Source organism: Akebia trifoliata, chromosome 3 (assembly GCF_017979445.1).
Source record: "Akebia trifoliata isolate Shusen 1 chromosome 3, ASM1797944v1, whole genome shotgun sequence".
Classification (NCBI taxonomy): domain Eukaryota; kingdom Viridiplantae; phylum Streptophyta; class Magnoliopsida; order Ranunculales; family Lardizabalaceae; genus Akebia; species Akebia trifoliata.
In genome coordinates, this window is record NC_141377.1 from 44,467,757 (window position 1) to 44,493,887 (window position 26,131).

At 33.8% G+C, this 26,131-nt stretch overlaps 2 protein-coding genes across 6 annotated transcripts; both read right to left on the reverse strand.

Annotated features, from left to right (window-relative positions):
- Positions 1-427: 427 nt before the first annotated feature.
- Positions 428-10,617, reverse strand: LOC147407240 (plasma membrane, autoregulation-binding site, misato segment II, myosin-like, tubulin/FtsZ protein). Of its 4 annotated transcripts, none has more exons than XM_086435708.1 (10): positions 10,303-10,617; positions 10,025-10,124; positions 9,399-9,500; positions 8,207-8,252; positions 6,235-6,316; positions 5,772-6,099; positions 3,873-4,122; positions 3,294-3,536; positions 3,091-3,210; positions 428-1,008 (listed from the first exon to the last, which is right to left on the reverse strand). In XM_086435708.1, exons 2-10 carry the CDS (start codon positions 10,094-10,096, stop codon positions 557-559), a joined length of 1,695 nt encoding a protein of 564 aa, XP_086291834.1. In that variant the 5' UTR covers positions 10,097-10,124; positions 10,303-10,617; the 3' UTR covers positions 428-556. The 4 variants fall into 4 exon arrangements, with proteins under 4 accessions (XP_086291834.1, XP_086291833.1, XP_086291832.1 ...); XM_086435707.1 differs by having other exon boundaries at positions 10,340-10,616; XM_086435706.1 differs by having other exon boundaries at positions 10,285-10,616.
- A 4,124-nt stretch (positions 10,618-14,741) lies between these two features.
- Positions 14,742-17,059, reverse strand: LOC147407241 (transcription factor HHO6-like). Of its 2 annotated transcripts, none has more exons than XM_086435713.1 (5): positions 16,658-17,059; positions 16,306-16,547; positions 15,814-16,213; positions 15,450-15,523; positions 14,742-15,343 (listed from the first exon to the last, which is right to left on the reverse strand). In XM_086435713.1, exons 1-5 carry the CDS (start codon positions 16,869-16,871, stop codon positions 15,065-15,067), a joined length of 1,209 nt encoding a protein of 402 aa, XP_086291839.1. In that variant the 5' UTR covers positions 16,872-17,059; the 3' UTR covers positions 14,742-15,064. The 2 variants fall into 2 exon arrangements, with proteins under 2 accessions (XP_086291839.1, XP_086291838.1); XM_086435712.1 differs by having other exon boundaries at positions 15,450-15,526; positions 16,658-17,051.
- Between the last annotated feature and the right edge of the window lie 9,072 nt (positions 17,060-26,131).

Below are 26,131 nucleotides of genomic sequence, written 5' to 3' on the forward strand. Positions count from 1 at the left end.
TCACCATACTGAGATTCTCATGAAAAATCAGATCAATCATCAAACTTCTAACCTATCATTAATGAGTTGCAAGTATTCTGAACGTCAGATCTGGTAGTCTCAGATTGAGCTGATTTTTTCTGAGGATGTTATCCATAGTGAGTTATTCCTCGCCCAAACATAAGTACTAGATTCATCTTGATGGGGGATCCCATGAGCCTGTTATCAATATATCCCAAATCCTAATGAAATGCAATATAATTGATGATGAAAACGATAGTGGAAAGCTCCATGGATTAGCAGAAAACCCTGTATGCATCCTGTAAGAGTTAGAACAATCTCACAATTCTACCTTATCTTTATAAATTATAATTCTGTTTGGATTTTTTTTAATAATTGATAAAAAAGGCATTCTTAAAAGGTCCAAAAATCAATGTTAAGTGAAGAGTGAACAAAAGAACAGTGGAAGCTCGCTGTTTTGATAATGTTCACAAAAATTCTGATTGGAATTTGTTTCTTTATATTACATTTTGTATAAAAGATGTGAACAGGGAATGGTTGTACACTCTTGAGAATCTTAATCTGAATCAGAGGACACTTGAGAATGAGGATTCAATGCCATAAGCATCTTAGACAATGACTCCCCCATGTCCTGCACATCATCTTTTTCCAAACCCCAGCTTCGAAGTACCTCAGCACCTGGAGTTCCTCTCTCAATCCCAAACCTTCGAAGGTTTCCCAACCGTTTCTCTATGAATGGCAAAACAGCAGTGCTAGAGCGAAGTCTTGATGCCATGGGGATGGAATGAACTTCAAGCGAACCACTTCTTGATTGGGACCCTGGAATTGGGTTGCCTAACAGCTCTCCGTGTTGTCCTACAAGGTTCCCAAAAATTTTGGGAAAAGGCAGGGGCACAGGAAGAGGACAGAGGGCAGCAGAAAGATGGGAGAACATTGGCCTAGTCACCGCACTTTCATAAGATGCGACAACTGAATCTTTTACTTCAGAAATTGTGGCCGGAAAACCTCCTGTCAACCAAAATATCAATTACTGAGTTGAAAGCAGTCTCCCATTAACAGCACAAGAAAAACCAGAATAATTAAAACACATTGTAAGCTAGTCCAGATCTTAAGATGGAAAAAAGAAGAAAACTAACGAACAGAACACTTTTTTATGTACCTCTCCTTTGTAATACATGTGGGACGATTCTACAGAACAAAAACTAAAACATAACTGAACCACAACTTCAATCCAAATATAATGTTGGACAATGGGTACACAATTTCATGGACAACCAGTAGGAAGTGAGGATGGCAATCTAGAACAGACTGAATTTGCCAGAGCACAGACCTGGGATCAAATCTCCCCCCTTTACAGAGAGGATGCCAAAGATCAATTCCCCATGCTATACCCTATTTCTTCAAAAAAGAGTTCGTGATTCAATCTGGGAAGGATTTGGCTTGGGATTCTTGATTCACAAGAGGCCTTAATAATCGATAAGAAGTCGAGCCTATCACTAGCTTTAACAATCAGACCTCAAGTATTCCAATCTGTCCTTTAGAGGATTTGTCTATTAGCCAATGCAAGACATTTTCAATCAAGTCATTCTACCACTCTCTGGACCAATCATCATTGTCATTTCTTCCTAGTGTGATTTGTGGTCCAAAGGTTCTGTCTAATGATACTTTCTTTAAAGGAACCTTCTTTGAAGATTTTTCTTTTAGGTGAGAATTAGTTTGTCAATTGTAACTTTGGTGTGTGGTCCATGTCTTTTTTTTTTTCTCTTTGTATTTTGTAGGTCTCTCAACATCCTCTCTTTTATATTTTCTTCTAGTTTAATAAATTCTTTTATCTATCAAAGAGACTGCAAGACACAAAGGCTCCACTTAACATTGTAAACTTAGAGACACCTACTTCACTCAATTTGGAAACATAACTGGGACCAAACTATCAGAAATAAGACAACTTAACATGCTAGAATTTACCCAAATAAAGTAATCCAAGCATGAACTCCTACATGTCTTTAAAGTCCTAATTAAATTGGAATGTATCGTTCTTCCCTGGCTGGGAGAATTTCAACCTTGTCGAACTATTAGTCTGCTAGAAATCTCATTGTGCCACGCTTTTGATTCAAGCCTCATGTTCTCTCTTTCGAGTTCGTTGTCCCCCTGAAGACCACAATTTGATAGCAATCTAGAACACTTATGCGTCCTTTAGTGAAGTTCAAAGTTAGAAGATAGCCCATTGAAGGCAGATTTAGGCTAACACCACCATAAAATTTCTAATAGTATGAGAATCCAGAGATGGGGCTATCAATAATTTAAATGCAAAGTATGGGGTGAGGTGCTTCAATGGCCGAAGGCATGAGAAGAAACCGAAGAAGCGTTATGCATCGAGTACGAGAATGCCTATAAGTGAATTATAGAAGAAAAAGAAATAAAAGGATATTTTAAACAATGTGAAAAACATAAAACTTCATAAGGACAAAAATTGTTTACAGACAAAAATCTAAAATTTCTATACCAGCATATGCATGTGAGGCACACCTCATACACAATGATTTAGAAAGGTGGGCATGAACACCGTTTTAAAGCCTCATGAGCTTTAAGACTTCAACAATAGTGACTTTGAGGTCGTGGGTTCAAGTCCAGCTTACCCATAAAATAAAAAAAAATATTGATCAAGTCCAATGTCCTTCGAATGTGGTACAAAGAACGCCATAGCTTGGGCTTTGAGGGTACCAAACACATCCATGCTTGATAATATTAAGGATGGCAATATGGATCTTTGCGTAAACTAAGTGTTTGTTTTGTGTATATATATAGGAATAGCTGAGTTCACCGATTCATTGGGAAAAGGGTGTATACTGTAAGCCCTAATCATCCTCTTTCCTATTATAAGATCATATCATGACTTATATATGCCAACATAAAAAGAGGCTATGTAGTAGCCACATGCCCACATGGTAATTGTTTTAAGGAGCATCAAATACATAGCTTAGGATGTCAGCACAAGGAAATTCAAGAAAGAAAAATAAATACTACTACTAAATAAAAATATTATAAAGAATAACTACTTATAAAAAATAAACAAATAATTACAGAGCATACCTGAACGAAGAGCTCCATGAATAGTCATGGTTTCAATTGCTTGCAAGTCTTCCACATCCTCTGCAATTTCTGGCGTCAAAGAATGCAAACTTCCTTGGAAAGATCGTTGGTTTTGTACACCTGGATTAAAGAAGCTTTAAAACTTCAATGATCTCACTATTTATAATAGCTCATGTCAAGTAAACAATGAGTCAGATAGATACCTGTTAAAGTAGGCGCTGGCATTGCTACATCCAAAATGCCCACCATATTTTGCCTACCTTGACCTGTTAGCATACTTACAACCCCATTAACATCCACAGCACCAGTAACATACTGTGAGTCTACAGTAGGCCCAAGCTGTCCCATTCGGAATGGAAGAGACATTGAATGTAGCGCAGCAGCATAAACTGCACTGCTGTGGAAAGGAATTTCATCTTCTATGCAAAGAAAAGTAGACGCCTTACCTTCACAGTAACAAATAGAAAACCAATCAGAAAAAAGAAAAAGAAAAAAAGAACAGAAGCATAGAGAATTAATGTGAATTTCCTATCTGGCAAGATAAATACAGCTATTCATATCATACATAACATGCCAGCCTCCAAATATTTTATATGGGAAAAAGTATCAATAGCAAATGGTTGCACAGGCCAACAAATCATCAATATACCCAATGAACCCAGATTTCCAGAAGCATGTTGAAACTAGAAAAGTTTGAGAGTGATAAAGCAAACATATTGTAAGCTAGAAAAAAAACCTCATTACCATTCAAGAAATATTTTCTTAGCGACAAGAATGCTTACTTCTACTCAGGGAGGGCAATCCAACTGGCACAAACAATTTACAAAAAGACGATAGTCTTGAAAATGAGACTGCATCATGGAGAGCTCTTATGCTGGAAACCCTCCGGCTTACGGGATTCATGAAAGTGACAGGAGCTCTTGCAGAATAAAGCAACACTGGAGTGTTTGTGTATTCATCTGCTATATTCTCCAAGAAATCTGCAGCTACACTGGAAAAACCTCCTGAGTCATCAACAATGAATTGGATACCCTGTACAAGCAACATGGAGTTCAATAACATAAACAAAAGCATACAGACCAAAAACCTAGAGCCTTCTTTCCTGAATTGCCTACATCATTTTTTGCTCAGTGACCAAAGAATGCCAGTTCATATGACAAGGTCAATTTTTGGGCATAGAAGATCTACTAGGCGGGCCCAATTGAATGGAGGGTCCCAGTCTGCAGTACATGCAACATGCGTACCACATATTGTTTCTAGACCATTTTAACTATCTATTGAGAATGCTTGGAATTTCATTTTCAAGAATAATTGAAGTTCAGATGTAGGCTACAGTAGAAATCCATCAGAGGGCAAACATTTCTTTTATTGGTATCAAAGTGAAAAATAATGACTACAGGAGAAGAGTCGTGCTGGAATGACCTCACTTCACACTTTGCTGATGTGGAGGTGTACACACAACCATAGATTCTTTTCACTCATATCTCGATGAAGTCATCTATGGTTCCTACACACCTCCACGTACGCAAAGTGTGAAGTGAGGTCAATCTTGAGGTCACTTCAGCATTATTCACAGGAGAAATACAAGTGCATGGATCAGGGTGAACAATAAAATCAAAATGCAAAGAGAAATATCACATTGCTGTAACAAATACCAGTTATATTACAAAAATCTTACAATATTGTCCAAGATTTGAAAAGAAAATATTATATTTGCAAAAAACAAAATACCTCATAGGAATTATTTCTTTCTCTTGGTTGTCAAAACAATAATGAGAAATCCATGAGCTTTTGATGATTATAATTTAATGAACAAATATTTTTTCCAGTATCTATTTTTTGCAATTCTTTTTCTTTTGAATGTCACAGATTTCTCCTAATAAAATCGCACAAGAAGCGACCAAAAATAACTAAGTCCCCCAGAGATCTTACCAACAAATTATTTAAGGACAAGACCTGGTTAGAGGGGTCAGATAACTGAGATATTAAGTAAAATATGTACGTTATTAACTGAGTTTTTTTTTTCTCCGGATAAATGTTCTTAACTGAGATATGAAGGATCAACATATTAGCAAATTGGGTTCTCATAATACAGGTGTTGCTTTTCAACAAAAACTGATTATCATAGATACCATTAATGGTTTCATCTTAAATTCCATCCTAAAAAGAAACAAACACCTTTGATTTTATCCATCTATTTGAATGAAGAGTTGTTACTAATTGTTTGAGGGTTGGCAAATCTTGGAACATCCTCAACAGCTTCAAAATAGATTCTGTGAAGCATAGTTTGTTTCATAATTTGTTGGGGATTATGGAAGGAGTAGAATGAGCATACTTCAAAGACCGTAAGTGCTCTCTTCAGGATACAATCATCTCAATTACACTTTTCAAAAAAAAAAAAAAAATCAATCAATTACAAGATTGTTATTCTTTTTGGTGAAAAATATTCAAAAGAATTTAAGCGGGTGTTTTTTGAGGATTTCTTAGGGTGATGGGACTGTGTGTGCAATATAAGATGAGAGGAGTGATCTGGATTCGGGTTTAGGTGTCTTGGTATGTCGAACTATTGCTCCTGATACCTTCGTATCTGGCTGATCATCTTGAACACCACTTTCATCGGTTAATGAATGCTTACTTATCAAAAAGTAAATAAATAAATAAAACGAAGCAAATGAGAATACCTGAATATGGTCACACTCCTCTACAAAGAACCGAAGCCTCTCATTCATTTCTTCTCCACGCAAACCTTCAGAGAAGATATCCCTTCCACTTCCATAATTGTCAAATTCCTGAGCATCAGGCAATACTCCACTTACTTCATATAGACTTTTTGGATGGTATTGGACTTTGGAAAAATCCGTCCAAGATTGAATATTATTTTGTAAACATTCAACTAGGTCTTCATCTGTCGTTAACTGAGCAGATTTGTCCGTCTCTTCTTCATGCAAGCTTTGCAAGAACAGATTCTTCTTACGAGGTTTAGATACATGTCTGGAAACATTACCAGTCCTGCATATAGGCATGATAGATGAGCAACATCATCAAATAAAACAAACTATATACTAATTCACTATTACTTTTAAATACAGCCAGCTAATAACCAAAATATACTACACTGTAAATATTCATTAGAGAAAGGCTTGCCATGTGGTGGCAACATGTGAAGGGTCGGATGATGGAATCTCATTATATAAGGAACCACGTGAACTCAGAGAACCAAGGGATCCTGCAATGTAAAACAGTTAAGTAAAAATGAAGCATGAAATAGTAGTAAGTAATCATGGTACAATAAATTGTCAGGGGACTTCAACAATAGAGAGAGAGAGAGAGGGGGGGGGGGGGGGGGGGGGATGATTACATAAAAATGATATTTGATTGACAACTTATAAATGCAATTTATAATCCAAAGAACAAAAATAAATCAACAACCGGTACGTGTGAGGACAAAGATAGCTCAAGCTTCTTCATTTATAATATTGCTCTATTTTTGCCACCTCCAGCAAGTGCAAACACTATAGTCATGTCACTAGTATGGAAAAGTTTATACACCAACCATGAATTTACCTTCAAACATACTTGAATGTTCCAAGTTTCTCAGCTTTTCAACCCTTTATTTCCTTATCAGCTCTTTTATACAACTTTTTAATTTCATTATGACAAAATATATGACTATGAATTTAAAAAAAGTACAGTGGGGGCGAAGGCTTCTACTTGAAGATTGGTTGGCATCGGAGAGGTGCTTCTTCACTTGCATTAGTCTATTTCATTGGATTTGTTCATGTCTATAGAGAACCATACACAGAAGCAGATAACTTACTAGCCAAGGAGAAGGAAAAAAAATTCTACCTTGTGGGTCTATGTATCCACTGTTGCTGCCTAACAAGGAAAAAACTGGTGATTTTGCTCCTTCATAACCTTATCATTTTACTTCCTCCAATTCCTTATTCTATTGGGTAAAATTTTTTCTGTTACAAATAGGAAAGAAATACAAGAACCAGGCTAACTTGTATCATATGTGGACAGATAACCTTAGACAACATTATAACAATAGTTTGCCTGTCAGATTTGGTCACATTACTTGTCGCTTGTTGGTGTGGAAGGGTGCTTTCCAGCCTCTGTTCGTGAGCATTTGATGTCCTGTCTGTTTTGGGGCAACTTGTTTTCTAATTCTAAACGCTGTGGGGTTTGCTTCCTTTCGTCATTTGTTGGAGCATTTGGATTTAAAGGAATGATTGCGTTTTTTAAGGGAAGGAATCAACGTTACAAGATTTTATTGTATCCTCATCGTCTTTGTTGTTTTTTTGGTGTAAGCCTCTCAAGGAATTTTGGGGCAACGTTTTCGAAGATTTCCTTGTGAGATGGGATAGGGTGTGTAATCTAGAAGCAAGTTAGCTTTGTGTCAGGTATCCTTGGGTGTTGTTGGCCCATCTTTCTTTCCTTTTTTCTTTTGTATCCTTCGGGGTGGTCATCTTGATCTCCCCCTTTTTTTGCTATCAATACAATATCTTTACTTAACAATAAAAAATACAATAGTTTGACCCTAGGACAGAAAATATGACGATAGATTTATTATTGAGTTTTCAACTTAGATCTCGACCACATCAAACCATGTCATCATCCAAGAGCAATCCACAGATTTTGAATCAAATCCTAAATCTCAATTGGTTGATATTCGTTGCTCAAAACAAGAGGTCTAAAGTTTGATCTTCTTTGTATACTTAAAACAAAAGGGGGTCAATGCTATCATGGGCCAGAGGCCTGGCGATATGCATAAAATGGTATGTCCAGAATCTAGAATGTAAGTAAAGGTTACCGATAGCCAACAGGACTCTTAAAAAGAACTGAACCAAAAGTTAAAAAGAAAAACGAAAAAATAAAAGAATATCAGATCAATCATTTGAGCAAAGGGTACTTGATAATTCTATGATAAGTATTAACTGCGTTCTAAAACCACTACTACAAACATGAGTTGAATAAAGTGTAACTCAAAGTAACAAGACAGTAGCATCAACTAAATAATATTACCATTCTTGCATATAATACATAATATTTTGTTGTCAGGGAAAGAAGAGACTAGATCATTTACCAAGTCAAAATTATTATGAAGAACATGTACCTTGTAAACCAATTGATACCAAGCGTGGGGTGTATGTAAGAATGCCCTGCATATGCTCTAGGGAATAAGCACACATCTACAAAAACTATCCAATTCGAAGTTCATCTATGAGACGAACGTATTTCAACAAAAGTTTAGATTGAACAAGCAAAATGGAAACCATGAAGCGAAGTTATTTATGATACTTGTTCCAACTTTTGAGAAGATAAACAACAATAATAAGAAAATCAATAAATGGCATCTTCAAGAAAGAATCAAATAGCACAATTCATCTTTGAATAATGCATGTTCAAAAGGTTCCAGCTTCAAGCATAATTAGGCTGCTTTCATTATTTGGAATCTCAAGCCCAAAGATTAAACACGAAATAAATTTAATAAAGGTACACCATTTTCTAGAAAAGGAAAAGGTGTATGAGACCATAGCATCGGCTTTGGTATGCCACAAGCAGGTAACCATGGAAATAACGATTATCATTTATGACCATAGTTCAAAGTTTCATTCCATTTCGGAATGTTTCAGCGAGACACTCCAGTTTCAGTCAAAACCAGAATGAAACATCACATTCAAAATGTTAAATGTTTTGCACTGTCTCGGAATAGTTTGGAATATTCTGGTCAAGAACATCTCGGTTTTTCTCCAGATGGAAACATGGCCTCGAGATGAGGTTTTAAACCTTGATCCTCACAAATTGAAAAAGAACAGGAAAAGAACTCATTGCCAAGAAACTATTTGAAACTCTAAAACCTAAAATTTGTAATGTAAAGCAATTAGTTTCAATATGTTCCTCTTACTCCTAAAAGCATGTGTTCCACAGAAAACTCATTAAAAGAAGTAAATCATATTTTTATGAATAGAGTCAATAACATGTTTTAGATATTAGTTAACTCATACCAAGAGGCAACAAATACAAGATGCATAGTTGCCAAAGAAAGGAAAGGAAGGAGTGCAGGAAACAAGAGGTGTCAATGGGAACCCATTTAACTGGACCAAACTGAAACCGGAACTGATTAGACAGTTCTAGGTCCTTTTTTATTGGAATCGATTAGAGTCTGGTCTCTTGGAACAGAACCAATTGAGAACCGAACTGTCAGAAGCGTTAGGAAAAACGTAAGGGGAAACATATAAGCTACGACATTCAAATGCTATGGATTTAATGATAGTTGCAAGAGTTTGACATCAAATAAGTTTTACCTGTGGTGTTTCACCAGTACGATAAAAGACATCCATATCCAAAGATTGATTCTTGTATACTGGATTCCCCTGGGGATCCTCAGCCATCCCAAGCAACTCATCCTTCAAATATTAAGTCCCTCATGTTAGTAATGTAGTTGAAAACAATACAACCGCATGCAGCAATGATTGTAGCGACGTAATCCAATATATAGGACATAATTAAAGATTAAGTGCAACAATACCATGTGAAGTGAAGCGCACATAATTAAGAGTGTCATTTACCAATAAGTAAAGTGAAAGAAAAATAAAATAAATAAAATTGGTTTTCAAAGAAAGAGTATATCAAAAAAATTCCAAATGTAACAAAAGAAAAAAAAAATGGTTTTAACGCATCTATCTCAAATAATTGTGCTGAATGATTAAGACGTACCAAACCAAACCAACTTCATTCACTTAATTGGAGCACTTACAGGGGAAAACAAGGATTTGATTTCACACAAAAAAAGATGAGATTTAGACAATGAAGCATCCAAAGATGTCAATTTTTTGTTTTATGCCGATTTTGGGCCTTAACATGCAGGGATTAAGACTAAAGGCATAATAAACCCAAGATATTTACATAAATGATAAAAATGGAAATTTACCTGAAAGTTCCAGAAGTGAGAGCCAATGTAGTTGGCAAAATCTCCAACTTGGATTGAAACGATTTCCTTCATAATTGTCCGTCCAGACACGATTTACACACTAATAAAACAAGGATAAAATCAGAATGCAATATTTAACCTAATCAGATAAAATTACATGAAATGAAACTCATTTAGCTTCGGAAAATATTAATTTGATAATATATATTTATATATAAGTGATGGATTGTGTGATTGAGTTACAGGAACCAAAAACCTACTTTATAGAATCCAAATACCAGAATTTTTCAAGTAAGGTTCCAAAAGAAACGCTACCATGCGAGTGAATCTTCTTTCATTCTGATCAGGAGAATCAAGAAATATTAGGATTTTAAAGCTGAGAAACACAAACAAGTGAGAGAGAGAGATGTCTTCGGTAGTAAAACCCTAGGTTTTTGCCGCCACTAGGAGAACAAGTTCGATGCGAACTCATCACATTATAAAAGAATATAACAAACGCGCAGATGACGCCACGTCATCTAATATTGGTTGTCTGTACAATCACTAAAAATGTCTCGTTTCCGGTTACCCCTAAAATTGTCGATCTCGACATTTGGAACAAAGATTAACCTCAAGGATTTGAATTTTCTATCATCACAATTTGAATCATCCATCTCAACCATTGAAAGGGGATGAGAGGGTATTATTAAAAAAGAAAAAAAATGTTAACTTGACAATACATATACCGCCAATTAAGGGTATTTAGAAAGAAACCCATCTATCAGCCTAATTTTTCCAAAATATGAAAACCATCTCTTCTTGCTGGTTACTCCGCACTTGTTTTTTTGGGTCGTGACGGAGTGACCTCAAGCTTGGATCACACTTGCCGTGAAAGTATATGGGAATCATAGATGCTTTTCCTTGGAAGTATACGGGAACTATAGATCACTTCAACATTATTTTATACTTTATTTTTTAAAACTTTTTTGTCTCTACAAAGATTTCATTGAGATCAGCACGATCTTTCTTAGATTAATTAAATAGATACATTTTCTTTTAAAATCGCTAGCATCTTAATCATTTGTTTGTTGGAAAGTCTAAAGGTACCGATGGTTTTTAAACTCAAATCTTGTCAAGTAAAATAGGTGACAATTTCTTGCTAAATCCAAAGACCCAAGATGGTATAGATGCTAAGTTATACGACCAAATGGAATAATGACTTATCAATTATAAAAAATCAGTTATGATAAAGTATCAAACCTAATAAATAAATGTCTATCATCAACTTAAATGTTTATTATATAATTTTGATAAAATGACTTGTCAAGTGACATGCTCAATCGACTCACTGACGTGACAAGTTCAGGAATCATAGATCCATACGGCTTGATATACATGATTGCACTAATCCATAAAAAAGTGTATCCCGGGACAGAAATATCTATTGTTTCCCAACTTGTCCATGTCAATGAGTTGATTGAGTATGCCACCTGACGAGTCATTTTATTAGGACTCTTATTTATGTACAAATCCACCTAATGTCTTCACGTAAGATTAGTGACTCAAAGGACTTCACAAGCCATCACATAAGGTTGACATTAAGCTATTTTGGTTAGTAATCAAAGGCAAAATAATAATAATTTAAACTCGGGACAAAATATGAAAAACAAATGGCTTTTGGAGGTTGCAAAGGTCTCCTTCAAGTCTTGGACACCAAACATTCCAGTTAACAAAATAGGAAAAATAGATTTCAATTGTAGATTAGACAATGAGAATTGTAAGATGGGACAAGCTTTAACCCAACATACTTCACTCCTATATTGATCAAAATAGCTAAGTAGCTAATATTCTCAGTTGATTGTCCATCTGTTCCTTTTTGTCTTACCTTTCAAAGGTTGTTTTCTTCTCAAAATAAGTACATGTATAGATATTTCAAATCCAGCTCAACTATCACTCCAACCACCAAAACCAACTTGGTTGGTGATTTTTAGCTTTTGAATTTAGGATTTTGTTGGTATCAACTTGAAATTCACTCAGAAATACTCGCTAGGAATAATCCATCAAACAGATATTGGATGTTGGACATATATGGCATTAAGTACTGGATACATTCTCCATTTTATTAAATATTTCGCATATCCAACATAGTCAACATTTACGTTAATTGAATCTTTATCATGGCTGTTTTTTTTTGCCGCCAAGAGAGGTCATGTGTTAGGTAACATTTAAGAACAGAGTTGTGGTGCAGTGACTGTGGCGCACGCTATGTTTCACACTGTACTGTACGGGAGGTGCGTACAGAACCGTAGATAGATGCTTCTCACTTGTATTTCAAGAAAAAAGCATCTCTGATTTTGCACAGCACACCTCCACTCAGCGCAGTGTGCAACACAGTCATTCCAACATTTTCCTTAAGAAAAGTTTCTCTCTCCTGCCCATAATGAAAAAAGAAAACTTTTTTATCTGATCACCTTGTGACCTTCAAAAACATGATACGATGCAATGGAGATGTAGAGGACAAAATTATATGAATTTAAAAAAATTTATTTTTCACCGTTAAATTTTATTTTTAAATTTAAGTGCTTGCTAACTGTCCATTTTCAACACCTTGGATCAAGCTCAAAAAATAATATATTCTTTTTGAATATGAATGTTTTCGTGAAATTTAAAAGATTGTGGTTGGATTGTAAATGTGATGATCAATGTGGGTCCTAATAATTTTTTTTAAGATTTGAAATCTAAAAAAATAAATATGTGGACAACGAGCAAGCGAGAGAGTCTCTCTACTGCTGATTTCATTCATGCATGTTTGTTAGGCTGTGAGCAAAAGTGTCAAGGGCGTGCACCAAAACAGGGTCATGGGTCATATTATCAACACTCCAAGTAAAACCCACCCTTGTACTTGATAATGTTAACACTTTGGGTCCTTAAAAGAAATTTGGTTGATCCACCATTTGCATTAAAATAGAATGACTATATACATGTGGGTTTAGTGTATCTTCTCCATAAGATCCAAACTTTTCTCTTTGAATGAGAGCGACCTTTTGTCCAAACTAAATTATTTTACATGGCTTTAGATAGAATTGAATAAAAGAACATGATTCGCTCAGTTGTCCAATTATTGAAATTAAAAAACTTGTGGTGAAGAATAAATTGGGAGATTTGAAAAAAGTGGCCAATTTTTTCAATTATCTTTGACCAACATTCATTTTTAAACATCAGAATAGTTCAAGATAATCATAAGATCAAAGACAGGGAATCAGAAACCCGAAAATATTCTTACTTAGATGTATTAAGATCTTGTCTGGCATCTTGAGCCATCCAACTCTGTTGTACACCAGGGATAAAAATAAAAAAAGAATATTGATTTTGAGACTTGTATAGAGAATGGTACATAATCCAGATTCTATTAGTTTGGATGGATGAAACATGAGGTCATGAACTACAACCACTTATGCATGATAAGCAGATTTTCGTGTGCACGGGAACACGAGGTGATGTGCTAGTATGGCTGCTTAGTTGGTTAATACAAAACAGTACTTTTTCTAACTGGCATATTTGATGCCGAGGAAGCATTTAAATCTGTAATCTAGCCGTTATGATTTAAAGAAATTAAATTCCATTTTGATGGCAAAAGCCAAATGAAGACCAATTTAGTTTGGTCTTTTAGATGATACCTTGTTAGGATTTGAATGAAGAACGCTTGGTGAACTACAAACACCAAGTCAATGCATAATGGTGTTTTCAGCCTCAAAAAGACCAGCTCGAAATCAGCAAAACTTGTTTTAGGATCCTAATCATCTATTTGCCTCAAGTGTTGTTGAACATAAAGTTTTCTTTTTTCAAGATGTAAAAGATCTTTAAAGGAGCCACAAAGAACCAAATACAAGGAAAAGGTCAAGGAAGCCAACTCAGAATAAGACACCCAAACCGAAAGTAAAAAAAAAAAAAAGGAAACCAAAAGAGAACCCCTGTTCAAAAGCAATGTTAAGTCCTATGTGAAATCCTACGGGGAACATTAATTGGATGTCCAATGAAGGATGAATGTAGCACCACCATTAGAAGGAACACGCATTTAGAGCAATAGAATAAAGGAACACACTTGCGTTTAACTAGAAAGACATGAAGGATTTGTTCATCTGACCCCATTTTAGCGATGATGATGTGTTGAAAAACAAATGCATATTTGGATCGGAAATCATCTACTAGAAAGGATATACGGTGGTCTCTATTTCTAAGATCATGTTGTGGTTTCAGTTGAATTGGTTTAGATATGAAGTCTTCTATATGGTGGCCAAGCGAAAAGAGGAAAAAATTGTCTTGTAAGTTGCGAAGCTGCATTCATCCAATGGACCTATAGAAGAAAGCATAAATTCCTACTGATGCTAGTTTATCTAGGAGGAGAAACAATCTTTCAAAATTTTCTTTTCAAGCAAGAGAGAAAATTATGAGAAATATTATGGAAAGATCAGAACCAGATAGCAAAAAACTGAACTCGAAGATAGATGAGATCCCATAAAATCATGAAATTGAGAATTCACAGATAAAAGAAGGCCAACAAATATTACTATCATGAATTGGGATTTAAAAAAAGTGAGATCAGATGAGAAGTAATCAAGACTTGAAGAACACTACTTCACGTTGAACTTGGCACCCAAACAAATTCTATCTACTCTGTTCATTGATCTTACCAAACAGAAATGAGAATCCTAGAAACCAGACATGCCAATCAACAAAATTCATAGAATGCGTGCAACAAATTTGATAGAAAAAACTGTTCAACAACAAGTGAAACTATATATCTTGGGAAATGTCCGTCCTGTTTCTTCCATACTCATGGATCTTACATGGACCTCCCTATACCAAAACCACAAGAACAAAAAACAGGGAAAGTTCGCAAAAACAGAGAAAGAAATGAAACAAAAAACTAGTCCGAAAACCTGCAAAATTCTTTAACCTTTATCTCTTCAGATCATTCTTTCTGTGTACATGTATTATTTTTGTAGTTGTTGGTCAAGTCCCAATGTATAGTTGTATATGCAAAATTCAGGACAAACCCAGTTATGCATCATCTTCGCCTTGTTTGTTAAGGTGACCTCTCCAATTATAGCTTTCCGATCTTCTGTCTTCTTCGTCTTCCATACTATCACCACCTGTAGTGGAGATCCCCCCACCAGCCCCCGTCAATTGGAGAGGTCCTTGAGGTGACTCAGACTGGGAAGAGCTCGGCTTAGAGGCTCCACACTGATCCTGTGATACCCATAATTCCCCCAAAACAACAGATTGTTGATTAGCATGGGCTGAAGCAGCAGGAACTCTCCTCGTGTGTAGTCGGTATTTCTGAAACAATACAAGCAATCCTTTTTAATAATCCTTGTCACTGTATAGTAAAAGAATAGGCCATAAATAAAAATATGGAAATTCGCAATCTAGATTCAAAACTCACTTGTAGGTGGCTCTTCACCTCGTCATTTGTGAGACCTTCCACCTTCATGAGGTCTCTGATTTGTTTTGGAGTAGCTACTGAACACATAAAATTTAATGGGTGTAAATTCAGATTCAATTTCTCTGATTTTTCTACTTTCTTGCAGAATAAGAAAACCAAATGAAAAGGTAGTAAGAATTTATAGAACTATCACTTAATTTTCAAAAAAAAAATTCTTTACTGTAACTTCTTCTCATTTTGGCTGATTCAACTACCTACATCTCCCACCATGAATTAAGATAGAAGAGAACATATTCCACATATAAAATTGACAGAAAAAACAAATAACCCAATTTCGCAAAACTTAATTGCAAACTTTTGTTACCTTGAGAACCTCCAAGTTGTTGAAGGGCATTTACAAAACGCTCATGTAAATTCGGAGACCAACATCTCCTTTGCTTCCTAGGAGGTTCTTGCGATTGGGTCTCTTTCTGTAAATTTGACCGATTGTTTGTGGTCGATGAAGATGGAACAACTCTGCTACAGATACTGTCCTTAGAAGTCAAAAAACATGATCTTTGTTCCACCCTTGGAGTCATAATTCCATGGGTTAGAAGAGAAAGGCCTGACCCTTGTTGAACCTCCTTTTCTTCCTCTTTTCTTGTGTTCTTGGTTGCTGGAAAACCAGAAAATCCTTTAAATGGCACAAATGCCCCTCCCCCATTTTTGTATTTCCCTACTGAGAATGTTTTCTTAGTTGCAGACCGATCATCTTCTTCATCTCTCTACCATAAAACAAAAGTATTTTTAGAAAAAAAAAAAACCCATAAAATTTTAGAAAAATATATATACATAAAAAAAAAAATCCCATTAATACCTTGTTCATCTGTAAAGATATCTGATTATCATCAGAATTTAAATTAGTTTCAGAATAAGAATTATTGCTCCATAGCTGAGCAGATCTCATCCACTTCTTCTTATCTTTTTCATCTACTATTTCCTTTTCCACCCTTGAATCTTCTTCAGAGTCTCTTGTTAATGGAATAAATTCTTCCATTGCAGGTCTAACTTTGGACGCCGGACACTGTACTACTATTTCTTCCTTTAACGTTACAATAGCTGCAAAAATTAAACAAACCCATTAATTAAAACACCTTGAGAAATCAAAAATCCATCTCCAAATCAACAAAGTGAATTAGATCTGAATCTAAATCTAAACCCTAACCCACCATCGCTTAGAAGGATCATACAGAGAGGAAGCTCTCGTTTAAAGGCATCAATCTTCTTCATTTCTTCTTCTAATCTCTTAATATACTCGTCCAGCTTCGATGACCTCTCAGAAACGTTTTCGATCCTCGAAATCTCTCTCAGAAAAACATTAATTGTTTTAGGTTTGTCGGTTGTCTTGAAATCTAAGCTCAGTTCCTGCGAAATCAATCCCATTTTATTTCCGTTTCTCTTGATCCTTCTTTGAGACAGATAGAGTGGGAGCGATACAAGGATTTATAACAGTAAAAAATGCCTAAAATTCGGAATCTGGAATCCAGAAGCGGTTCTATAGAGATCAGGGAAAAGAAAAGATTAAAATTCGAAGATTCGGTTAAACAATTCCGGTTTTCCACGGACCAAAACTCACTTACGCGTCGTCGCATAATTCTGCAACTCGGTAAACACGGTTTTACACAACTCGTTTCACGCTCTGAATCAGCTCGACAATTCGGAATCTTTTGTCTGCGTTACGAACCCCGAAAATTATCAAATCAATTTTTTTTTTTTTTGTCAGGTTTTGTACTTTTCAAGATTCTTTCTTCTAAGTTGAATTTTTTTTTTTTTACCTGAAATATTATATTTATAAAGATGCTTTATTTTACAAATCAAACTTTTGACGCCCTTTCGATTTATCTTTTACCGTTTTACCTACTCACCGATAAATTATTACGTGGTAAGTCTTTATTATTGATATAAAAAAATGATGGCAAGACAATTTTTTGTCTTTCGCAAAGAATAATTATGTTATCTTAAATAAGATTAGGTTTTGATGCTTTACAATTACAATAATTTTACAAAAAAAATTCTTAAAATTAGATGACTAAAATAATCCCAATAAGAATCATAGAGTACTCTATTGTTTTTTTTCATGTTCTTTTATAATCTTCAACTTACATGTTTTTTATTTCATTTGGAATTGTGAGTGGATTTTATTGAATGTAATTATAGAAAAAAAATAATTAAAGAATCACAATTGATTGACAATGAGTAAATCTCAATCAGAACAAAACATTGATTGACTAATCTGTATGGTCAATGATCAAATCTTGGAGACTTGAATTTAGGATCACAAATGTGGATAGTATTTTGATTGTAAATTGATAACGAGTATACCTGTCAAGCAAACATAGCCATAACTAAATAATGATCACTATCATGACTCCTAAGTGTGCACATAAAATAGGCAGTGATTGAAACTCATTTAGATGAGTTAGAATTGTTATGTCAAACCGACATATGGCCTCCATGTAAAATAGGCGGTGATTTAAACTCAAAAGTTCATTGAAAGTATTGTCACCAAAAAATCATTTGAATAGTGAGGAATTTGAAAACATCTAAATAGGTCTTAAGACAGAAAATATGTTAAGAAAACATGTGCAATCGAACTAAGAAGATGAATCGAAAAATAGATACAAAACACAGGTTTTATATGGTTCCTTCAATATTAAGATACGTCCATGGATCATATTGATTTCACTATGAAGAGAAAACGCGTAGTTAAAGATTACAACCTTTCACCAAAAACGAAAAATATAAATGTCCTAGGAAATTTAACCAAAATTTTACATAATATTAGTGAAATTATGAAAATACCCTTGAGAAAACTTCTTTATCGACATGAATGTATGACTTGATTTATAATACCTCATTGTTTACAAGTACGATCAAGCTCCACAAACCACGATAAAAGGTATATAGACTTTAATTAACAATACTATTATATTATGTTATAATTGAGATTAACTTGTTGTTAAAGTGCATTTGTTACTATAACTATGTGGTTCAAGAGTCAAATCGTCATCAATAGAACGGAATTAATAACTAGGGACACACCAAATAAAGAACACATAAAAATCAAATGAACCATAATTTTAATCAATATGAGAAAAAATTAGGACTCTCTTAAATATTATGCATATCTACTATGCACCTATCAATTAACTCATAACTCAAACAACAAATAGGTGGTTACACCAACTAGAAATATGCCTCCATAAAGTTAATTGTAACCCAAAACACACTAAAAATCTATAGGACTGTACATGAAAATGGATTGGAAAATGATTTATTAAAATTGTGAGTTTCATGGTGTATGTTGATTATTTTCCCTAGATTTTGTTTTCCTATCATAAACAATTTTACACCTTGGATGAAAAAATAAAATAAAAAAGAACTTTCCTCTCTACCTTCAAGGAAATTAATTTTCTTACATTTGAATATTATAGTATCACCCATCAAATCTAAATCAATTCTCTTTTCGACTTTTTTCATAGATAAAATTATGGTTATTTTTATTTATTTATTTATTTATTTTTAGATTGTTGGGGGAGGGGTTGTTTGCAATCATACTGAGTTACTGACCCTTGAATCGCTTTATTTTCAACTTTGTTATGTGGGTAACTAGTAATTATATAGTGTAATTTACCCAGATAAATTTAAAAAAAATAAAATAATAATAATAATAATAATTGCAGATAATTATATCTTCAAGTTACAACCTATCAAATCATCATAAGATTCCTTTTAAAATTAGGAGAGTAGAGAAAAGAGTGGTGCTGGGGTGACACAAAGGGAGACACAAAGGTGACAAAAACTTGTGGTATTGTGTACATTATCGTAGATGTTTTTCTGTGAGATACATGTAAAAAGCATCTACGGTTATGTGCGCACCACCACATCATTTTTGCCACTTAATCTCAGTTTATGTCGTTCCAGCATTTTCCTAGAGAGAAAGAGTGATGTTTCATGCCTATTACAAAACTTCTGTCCATATCTAGAAGGATTCTGACACGTGGAGATGGATCTCTTCGAGAGGGGTCAGATTCCCTACCTGCTTTTCTCAGCTTCTAAAAGAATGGTTATTTACAGAGCCCCACGATTTGGTGATATAAGAAACATATTTTCTTTTTCTTTTTTGTCCAGATTATATTCTAATTAGCTCTTAACTTTGACACATGTTGAAAAGATACTGAATCCGATCATCATCAGCAACTTGGATTTTTATGGTTTTCTTCCATCCATTTTTATTCCTGTTAGAAACTTCAAGATAAGGATTATGGGTTGGAAGATAGATGTGGAAAGTGGGCCCGATTTTCGATATCTCCTGAGATTTTCTTTAAAGAGAAAGTGAATGACGAAGATGCTTTTGTCATGCTAAATGACAATTTTGTACAGCAATTAGATTCCATCTCAAAAAGAGGTATCTCTCTCCATTTATTATTTTAATAATTGTCTTCTATCATCGTTGAAGCAAATGTTCGGTTTCTCTTCGCCGCCCATATCAAGGAATTGAAGGCGGAATAAGGGAATCTTTAAGAAGACTTTTTTCTTAATTTGGCAATATTAGCCTCCCTTCAAATACTTAATTAACAATGTAGGTTGTCGCTGAAATATTGTCAAACTTTTGAAGTTAATTAGGGATGCAAAGGCATGTGATATAATTGAAATTTTATAATGAAAAATACGGGGATTTAGAGATATGAGTTTGTATTCAGTTTACATTGGAAGACAAAGAATTTAATTTAATTGCCTTCATTTTTAATTTCTGTAAAAAAATCATGATTTTTCTTCGAAAATAAAAATCCTCCTTCAATCTTGTTTTCATTCTTGATTCTTCTATATATAAAAAAGTATACATATTTAATCTACCTTGCTTTGAGAATTGAAATTTTAAATTATATAATTACTTAAATTTGACAATAAATTAAAATGTCAACTGACCTTAATTAGAAGTGGAAGATGAGGGTATTTAGATCATTTTTCATTAATTTCTTATAGAAGGTTAAGTTTGAGGGGGAGTATGTTATCCAATTTGAAAGCATGGGACAACTAAAACATTCACAAAATCACCCTAAACAATAATAGCCTAATTTAACTTCTTAAGAGAGGATTATAACAATTTTTAGATAATTTAGTAAGGAATAATGTTGAAGTGACCTCAAGATTGGACCTCACACCACACACCCTGATGTCAAAGTGTATGAGAATCATAGATGTTTTCCTTGAGATATGAATGAAAACAGCTATGGTTCGTATCCACTTTTCACGTCAAAATGTGCGATATGAGATCCAATCTTGAGGTAATTCCAACACTGCTCTTTACTAAGACCCCTTTGAATTTATCTAAAATTTGAGATATCTTCCACATTTACAAATTAATGACATCCACGTGACTAACAAAAAATGATACTAAAATCCAAATCTCAAAATACATTTATATCACCCCTTACTCTTTTTTTTTTCAACAAAAAAAGAATTTTGTCCCAATAACGATTGTTTAGTTTTATTTTTAAATTTATTTCCTTTCAGGTTAGTAATAGAAGAAGAGCAACATTATATCTTAACTTTGTTAGTAAAATAACAAGAGAAAGAAACAAATAAAAAAGTAACGTTGGAGTGGAATTTTCTCCGAAGCTAATTAGTGATCATTAAGAGTTTGTAGTCATTAAATGAATTACCAACATCTTTGATCAACGGTCAATTCTGAATTTGATAAATAATCACCCAAACGTGTTATCAACAATCGACCACAAAATCAGATATAACAATAGGATTCCACATTGAGAAAAGTTTGGAATATCAATTGGCCATGTTGTGACTGTTGTATTGATATGTTCTTCTACACTTTTATCAACTACACTATTATGTTTGTATTATATATTTTTCTTTATTATATGATGATAGATATATGTTTTAAATCTCTCAAAGAATGATAGATTGATAAATATTACAACTATTTATTATTTTTCATTTAGTCATTATTAAAATGTTATGTTATGATAAAATCTGCATTATTTAAATATCCAGCATGATTATACGTTACAGGTTGTAACTAGATGTTAGAATGATATGTTTCTTGTTGAATAATTCTTTGTTACTCACCCTACCATTCACCATTTTCGATTATATGATTATTGAGGAGTCAATTTATGAGGAATCGTACGTAATGATTATTGAGGAGACTTATGATGACGATAAGTTGCAGCCTCTGTGTACTTAAAGATTGTCATAGGGTTTAGTAGTTGATTATGTTTTGTATTTTGAGAGACTTTGTATTGTTTGGAGAGATTATGTTTTTTTGAGGTTTGAATATGGATTAAAATTATGATTGATGTTAGTTTCAGCAAATTCTGATTATTGTTTATAAATGATAGTTTTTCACTTCGTTATAACCATTAAACTAGAATTGTTATGTATTAGTATATGTTATCATGGATTCGATTAGCTAATCATTCATTTAAATCATAGAGATTCGTATTGTATTGGGGGTGTGACACCCAATTACTTGTATTGTATGTTTTATATAATATACATATGAGTTGTGATAATCTAACTCCCCCACGTGGCATACTCAAATACTTTCTTGATGTGCTATGTGTTAGAATCATAGATTTTATGTATTAGGATACACACCTTCATATACCCGTAAATCTAAGCAATTGTTTATCCTAGTGAAAGAAAATCTATAATTCTGACACATGCCACGTCAGGAGAGTATTTTGATAATGTCACGTGAGGGAAGAATATATATATTTTTGTAAGTTAATTAGCTTTAAAGTTAGTCGATGATGGGATTCTTGTTTTGAAAGTGATGGGTCCTAAGTTTAATTCCATACTCCTCCTTTCCTGCCTTTTTCATTTTCACAATCTAACCCATTGACAGCCCAGGGGAAGAGAGGCTACCATAGACTATTGGGAAAAGGCTATGCAATTTTTGTTGAATCTTATCTTATTTAACAATTTTACATAACCCAACGATGCAGTCAGCTTTGCAACCAATAAATCTCTTGTAAAACTTTTCTTCTATTTTCCTTATGTTTTTGAAATTGATGACATTTGTATTTTACAACCCCCACCCACCCACAAAATAATTTGGGGAAAATTAGTTTTTATTTTTATTTTTTTAAAATGTAAGTTAGCCCAATCAAATTGATAAAATTTCAGATGAATCATTGATTTGATTTTTAAAGCATTGGTCTAATTCTATAATATAACTAGAAATTTAAGCAAAGTGGTCTACGGGAATGCTTCAAACCTTACAAGTAGCGACATACACTAGGGTTATCAACGGATGTCGAATGAATCATATATGTCTACAGTTAAAAATAAATTTGAAAAAAAATAGTATCCGAATTCTAATATGAAATCTAATAAAAATTAGGATGCAATATCTGAAATCGAATTAAACAAATCTCTCAGATCTTCAATGATATTCGATGCGATAAGAATCATAGAAAATTTTGAAAATTCCTAAAAGTATTTTTTTCTTTCATTCATGTGGCTTCATCTGACTTGAACAAAAATATCCTACGATTTTACTCTTATCAAAGTAGTCTCTACCCTTGATTTTTTCAATTTCAAATCAATCATCTTCAACTTTAACATCAAAGAGGAAACGAATGAGTTTGCGAAAAATAAAATCATTTTTTTTATAAAAAAAATTAAAAATGATGGATTAAAGATGGACTTTAAAAAAAAAAATGTCAAATTTTAAGGGCTCAAAGTTGAAAATGAGATTAAATCTGAAGATTTTAAGAGTAAAAATAAATAATTACGGAATTTTTGGTTGGAGGTTGAAGCCGATGCGTCTGAATATCTTTGGCAGATCACACTATGTGACTTTTCAAAAGTTCTAATCTTTTTGAGCGTCTCAACTCACAAGCTAGCGACTTGATTGTGTGAGGAACGTTAACAGCCGTCCACGTTGCACCATAACAGCTCAGCGTGACTTTTCCAAGGCGGAATCGATTCGCCACAAACGAACAGCGGAGTTCACTAATTGAAATGAGTTGTGATCCTGTCCACTTCGTCCACTTTCGCTTTCTTTTCTTTGGAGCAATGACACCTTACCAACTAGTCACAAGATTGTCTGATTTTCAATAAATTCTATTTGGATCGACAATCCTCTCATCTACTACTTACATATCAAAATTCAGATTTATTGTGCAATTCCTAACCGATGATTTGATAAAAATATGCTCAATTCAATGGTTAGAAATCATTACGTGTATTAAAGGATGGGCCAAATATTCTTGATTCACTCTTACGCATGATTATGCCATGTATAGTCCTTTATATCTGATCCTTTTATATTAGATTTTCCAATCTCAAACAAAGTTGGATGCTGAGGCAATAACCATGTATTTCCTCATTGATCTTATTAGTTTCACTTAATTTAGGATAGGGTTACAACTTGAGCAATTGATTAGAACTCAACCCAATTGATGGCAAGAGCCTGAGCCAAGTTATGTAGAACATGAGTTGAGTCTTGGTAAGAATAAATCAACCTAATCTTAATTTGGGTTGAGAGTTCATACAACCCAATTTCAACCTGAACCCGAGGTATAATAATGTATAAATATTTTTGTATTAATTATATATTTTTATTATTTTTAAATAATTTATTGTCTAATATATAATATAAAAAAACTATCTAACTCGAATTAACCCAAGCTTAGAAGCTCAAGTTTGGGTTGAACTTGGGTTACTAAGCTCATGTTCAATGCCTAGGTGAGTTGAGCTCAAGTTGAGGGTTTTCCACTTGGGTTGAGCCTGGTCTATCCTCCAACCTATTCAATCCACTCAGGTTGCAGCCTAATTTAGTATATATATATTCTAAAAATTTGATTATGAGAGGTTAGTCGAGATGGTAAAGGTAGCTAAGTTTGCTCCTCACGTCATATCTTCAAATCTCTATATGTCCCCTTCACATAAAATTAGTTATATTTAATTGTTGAACACGCGCCACCCATTATTTGAAAGTATGACCCACTCTAGAAATTTAAGAGAATCTAAAATTAATTTCAAATCTCAGCCTTTCGTTTGATCGAGAACTTCGAACATAATCTAATGCTAGTATTTTCCTTCCTATGTAGTTCCCACCCATTATTAGAAAGAGTTGTCGTATTTGAAAAATCCAATTCTTCAAAGTTTTTTATCCTATAAAAAATTCCTCAATTTTATTCGGAATTGCAATAATGCCATCAAAACAAATATAACCATTGATTTTATTTTCTTTTTTTCTTTCTTAGGTTGATAATCAAACTATTCAAAAATTGGTTAGTTGGAAAACTTTAATACGGGTGAGTGCGGCACCCATGCATACGTCAGCATTAAATCTGAAGTATGGTGGCAACCTTGCTTTAGCATAATATTCCTCTTTTATCTTCTATGGGTGTTAGTGGGGTATGCGTGATCAACGGTTTGGACAGCTCGTACCATTTCAAGATGATGTCAAAGGACTATCACATCATTGACCTTTAACTTAAATAAATACGAATATTATAAGATAACTACTAGTATTATTGCTGTTTCTATTCTAATCTATTATATATGGTTAATTAGGTCAATCTTGACAAAGATGATATTATATTAGTAAGTCTAGTAGATTATCATGACTATTATAATTATCTGCTTTTGAAGGTGTAAAGAGAGTAAACTTTGGCAAGCATCATTATTATATTTTAAAGAAGCTATCACCTAAATTAAAATGAAATAGAGAATTATAATCTTACCAATGACCACCCAACATGTGGTGATTAAAAAAGAAGATAAAAAAGAAAGTAGAGGTTGTGTGAGACATGGTTTTAAAACTCGTTTTGACGTCTTGTGTCGTTCATGAAGGAGATCAAGTTGCCTTAGACATTTTTTTTTTGGTACGTTTCGTGTAGAAATGAGAAAAATGAATGTGGGCTTTAAATCTCATTGGATGCATTGAATTGTCCATCTATCTCATTGGTGGACAATGTTGAGACATATTGGACAAGTCGTCTCGATCTCAGACGAGATTTAAAACTATGGTGTGAGATGGTCCCAACAAACTACATTTGATTCATTTAAATCCTATTCAGTGTAGAAAATCAACATATTGATTTGCTTCTCTCCAAGGTGTAGCAAGAAAAATATTGAATTTGGGTTAGATAGCATCAATTTCATGAAGAAGCTAATTAATAATATCTTCAAGAGATCTTCATTATAATGAGAAAGGGCAAAGTAGACAGTGACAGAGTCAGGGTTTTTTTGTATAGAGGCTAAGTGCTAACAATAGTCGACTGATAATCTCGATTTTCTTATGTACCAATGTTGGACTCTTTGTTGCAAACAATGGTTAGCCAATAATCTCTATAGTTTATAAGTGTGTTGTTATACTTCATTTTTCATGTATAATGATAAAAGAATATAAAATTTATTTTTCACTGATGATTTCATTAAAAAATGGGAATTAAAGATCTTCAATTCATAAAAGATGCACAGAAAATAATTTATATACATGTCTATATATCAATTGGATTTCATCATCAGACCCGGGCTGAATGTGAGTATATCCACATTCGGATTTGGAATTTTTTATATGGGTTCGAATCCAACTCGAATCCTACTAGATAAAACCATATAGAATCATTTTGCTTTCATTTAACCCGAATTAGACACGACCC

What these genes read in the sequence shown, in the direction of transcription:
- LOC147407241 (XM_086435712.1), bottom strand. Translation starts at nt 16,871, where the DNA reads ATGGGATTGATTTCGCAGGAACTGAGCTTAGATTTCAAGACAACCGAC. An exon ending in TATGATCCTTCTAAGCGATG is followed by an intron (nt 16,548 to 16,657) that starts GTGGGTTAGGGT and finishes TAATTTTTGCAG; the next exon opens with CTATTGTAACGTTAAAGGAA. An exon ending in AGGTGAAGAGCCACCTACAA is followed by an intron (nt 15,344 to 15,449) that starts GTGAGTTTTGAA and finishes GTATTGTTTCAG; the next exon opens with AAATACCGACTACACACGAG.
- LOC147407240 (XM_086435708.1), bottom strand. Translation starts at nt 10,096, where the DNA reads ATGAAGGAAATCGTTTCAATCCAAGTTGGAGATTTTGCCAACTACATT. An exon ending in GTACTGGTGAAACACCACAG is followed by an intron (nt 8,253 to 9,398) that starts GTAAAACTTATT and finishes GAGCATATGCAG; the next exon opens with GGCATTCTTACATACACCCC. An exon ending in ATTGCCCTCCCTGAGTAGAA is followed by an intron (nt 3,537 to 3,872) that starts GTAAGCATTCTT and finishes GTTACTGTGAAG; the next exon opens with GTAAGGCGTCTACTTTTCTT.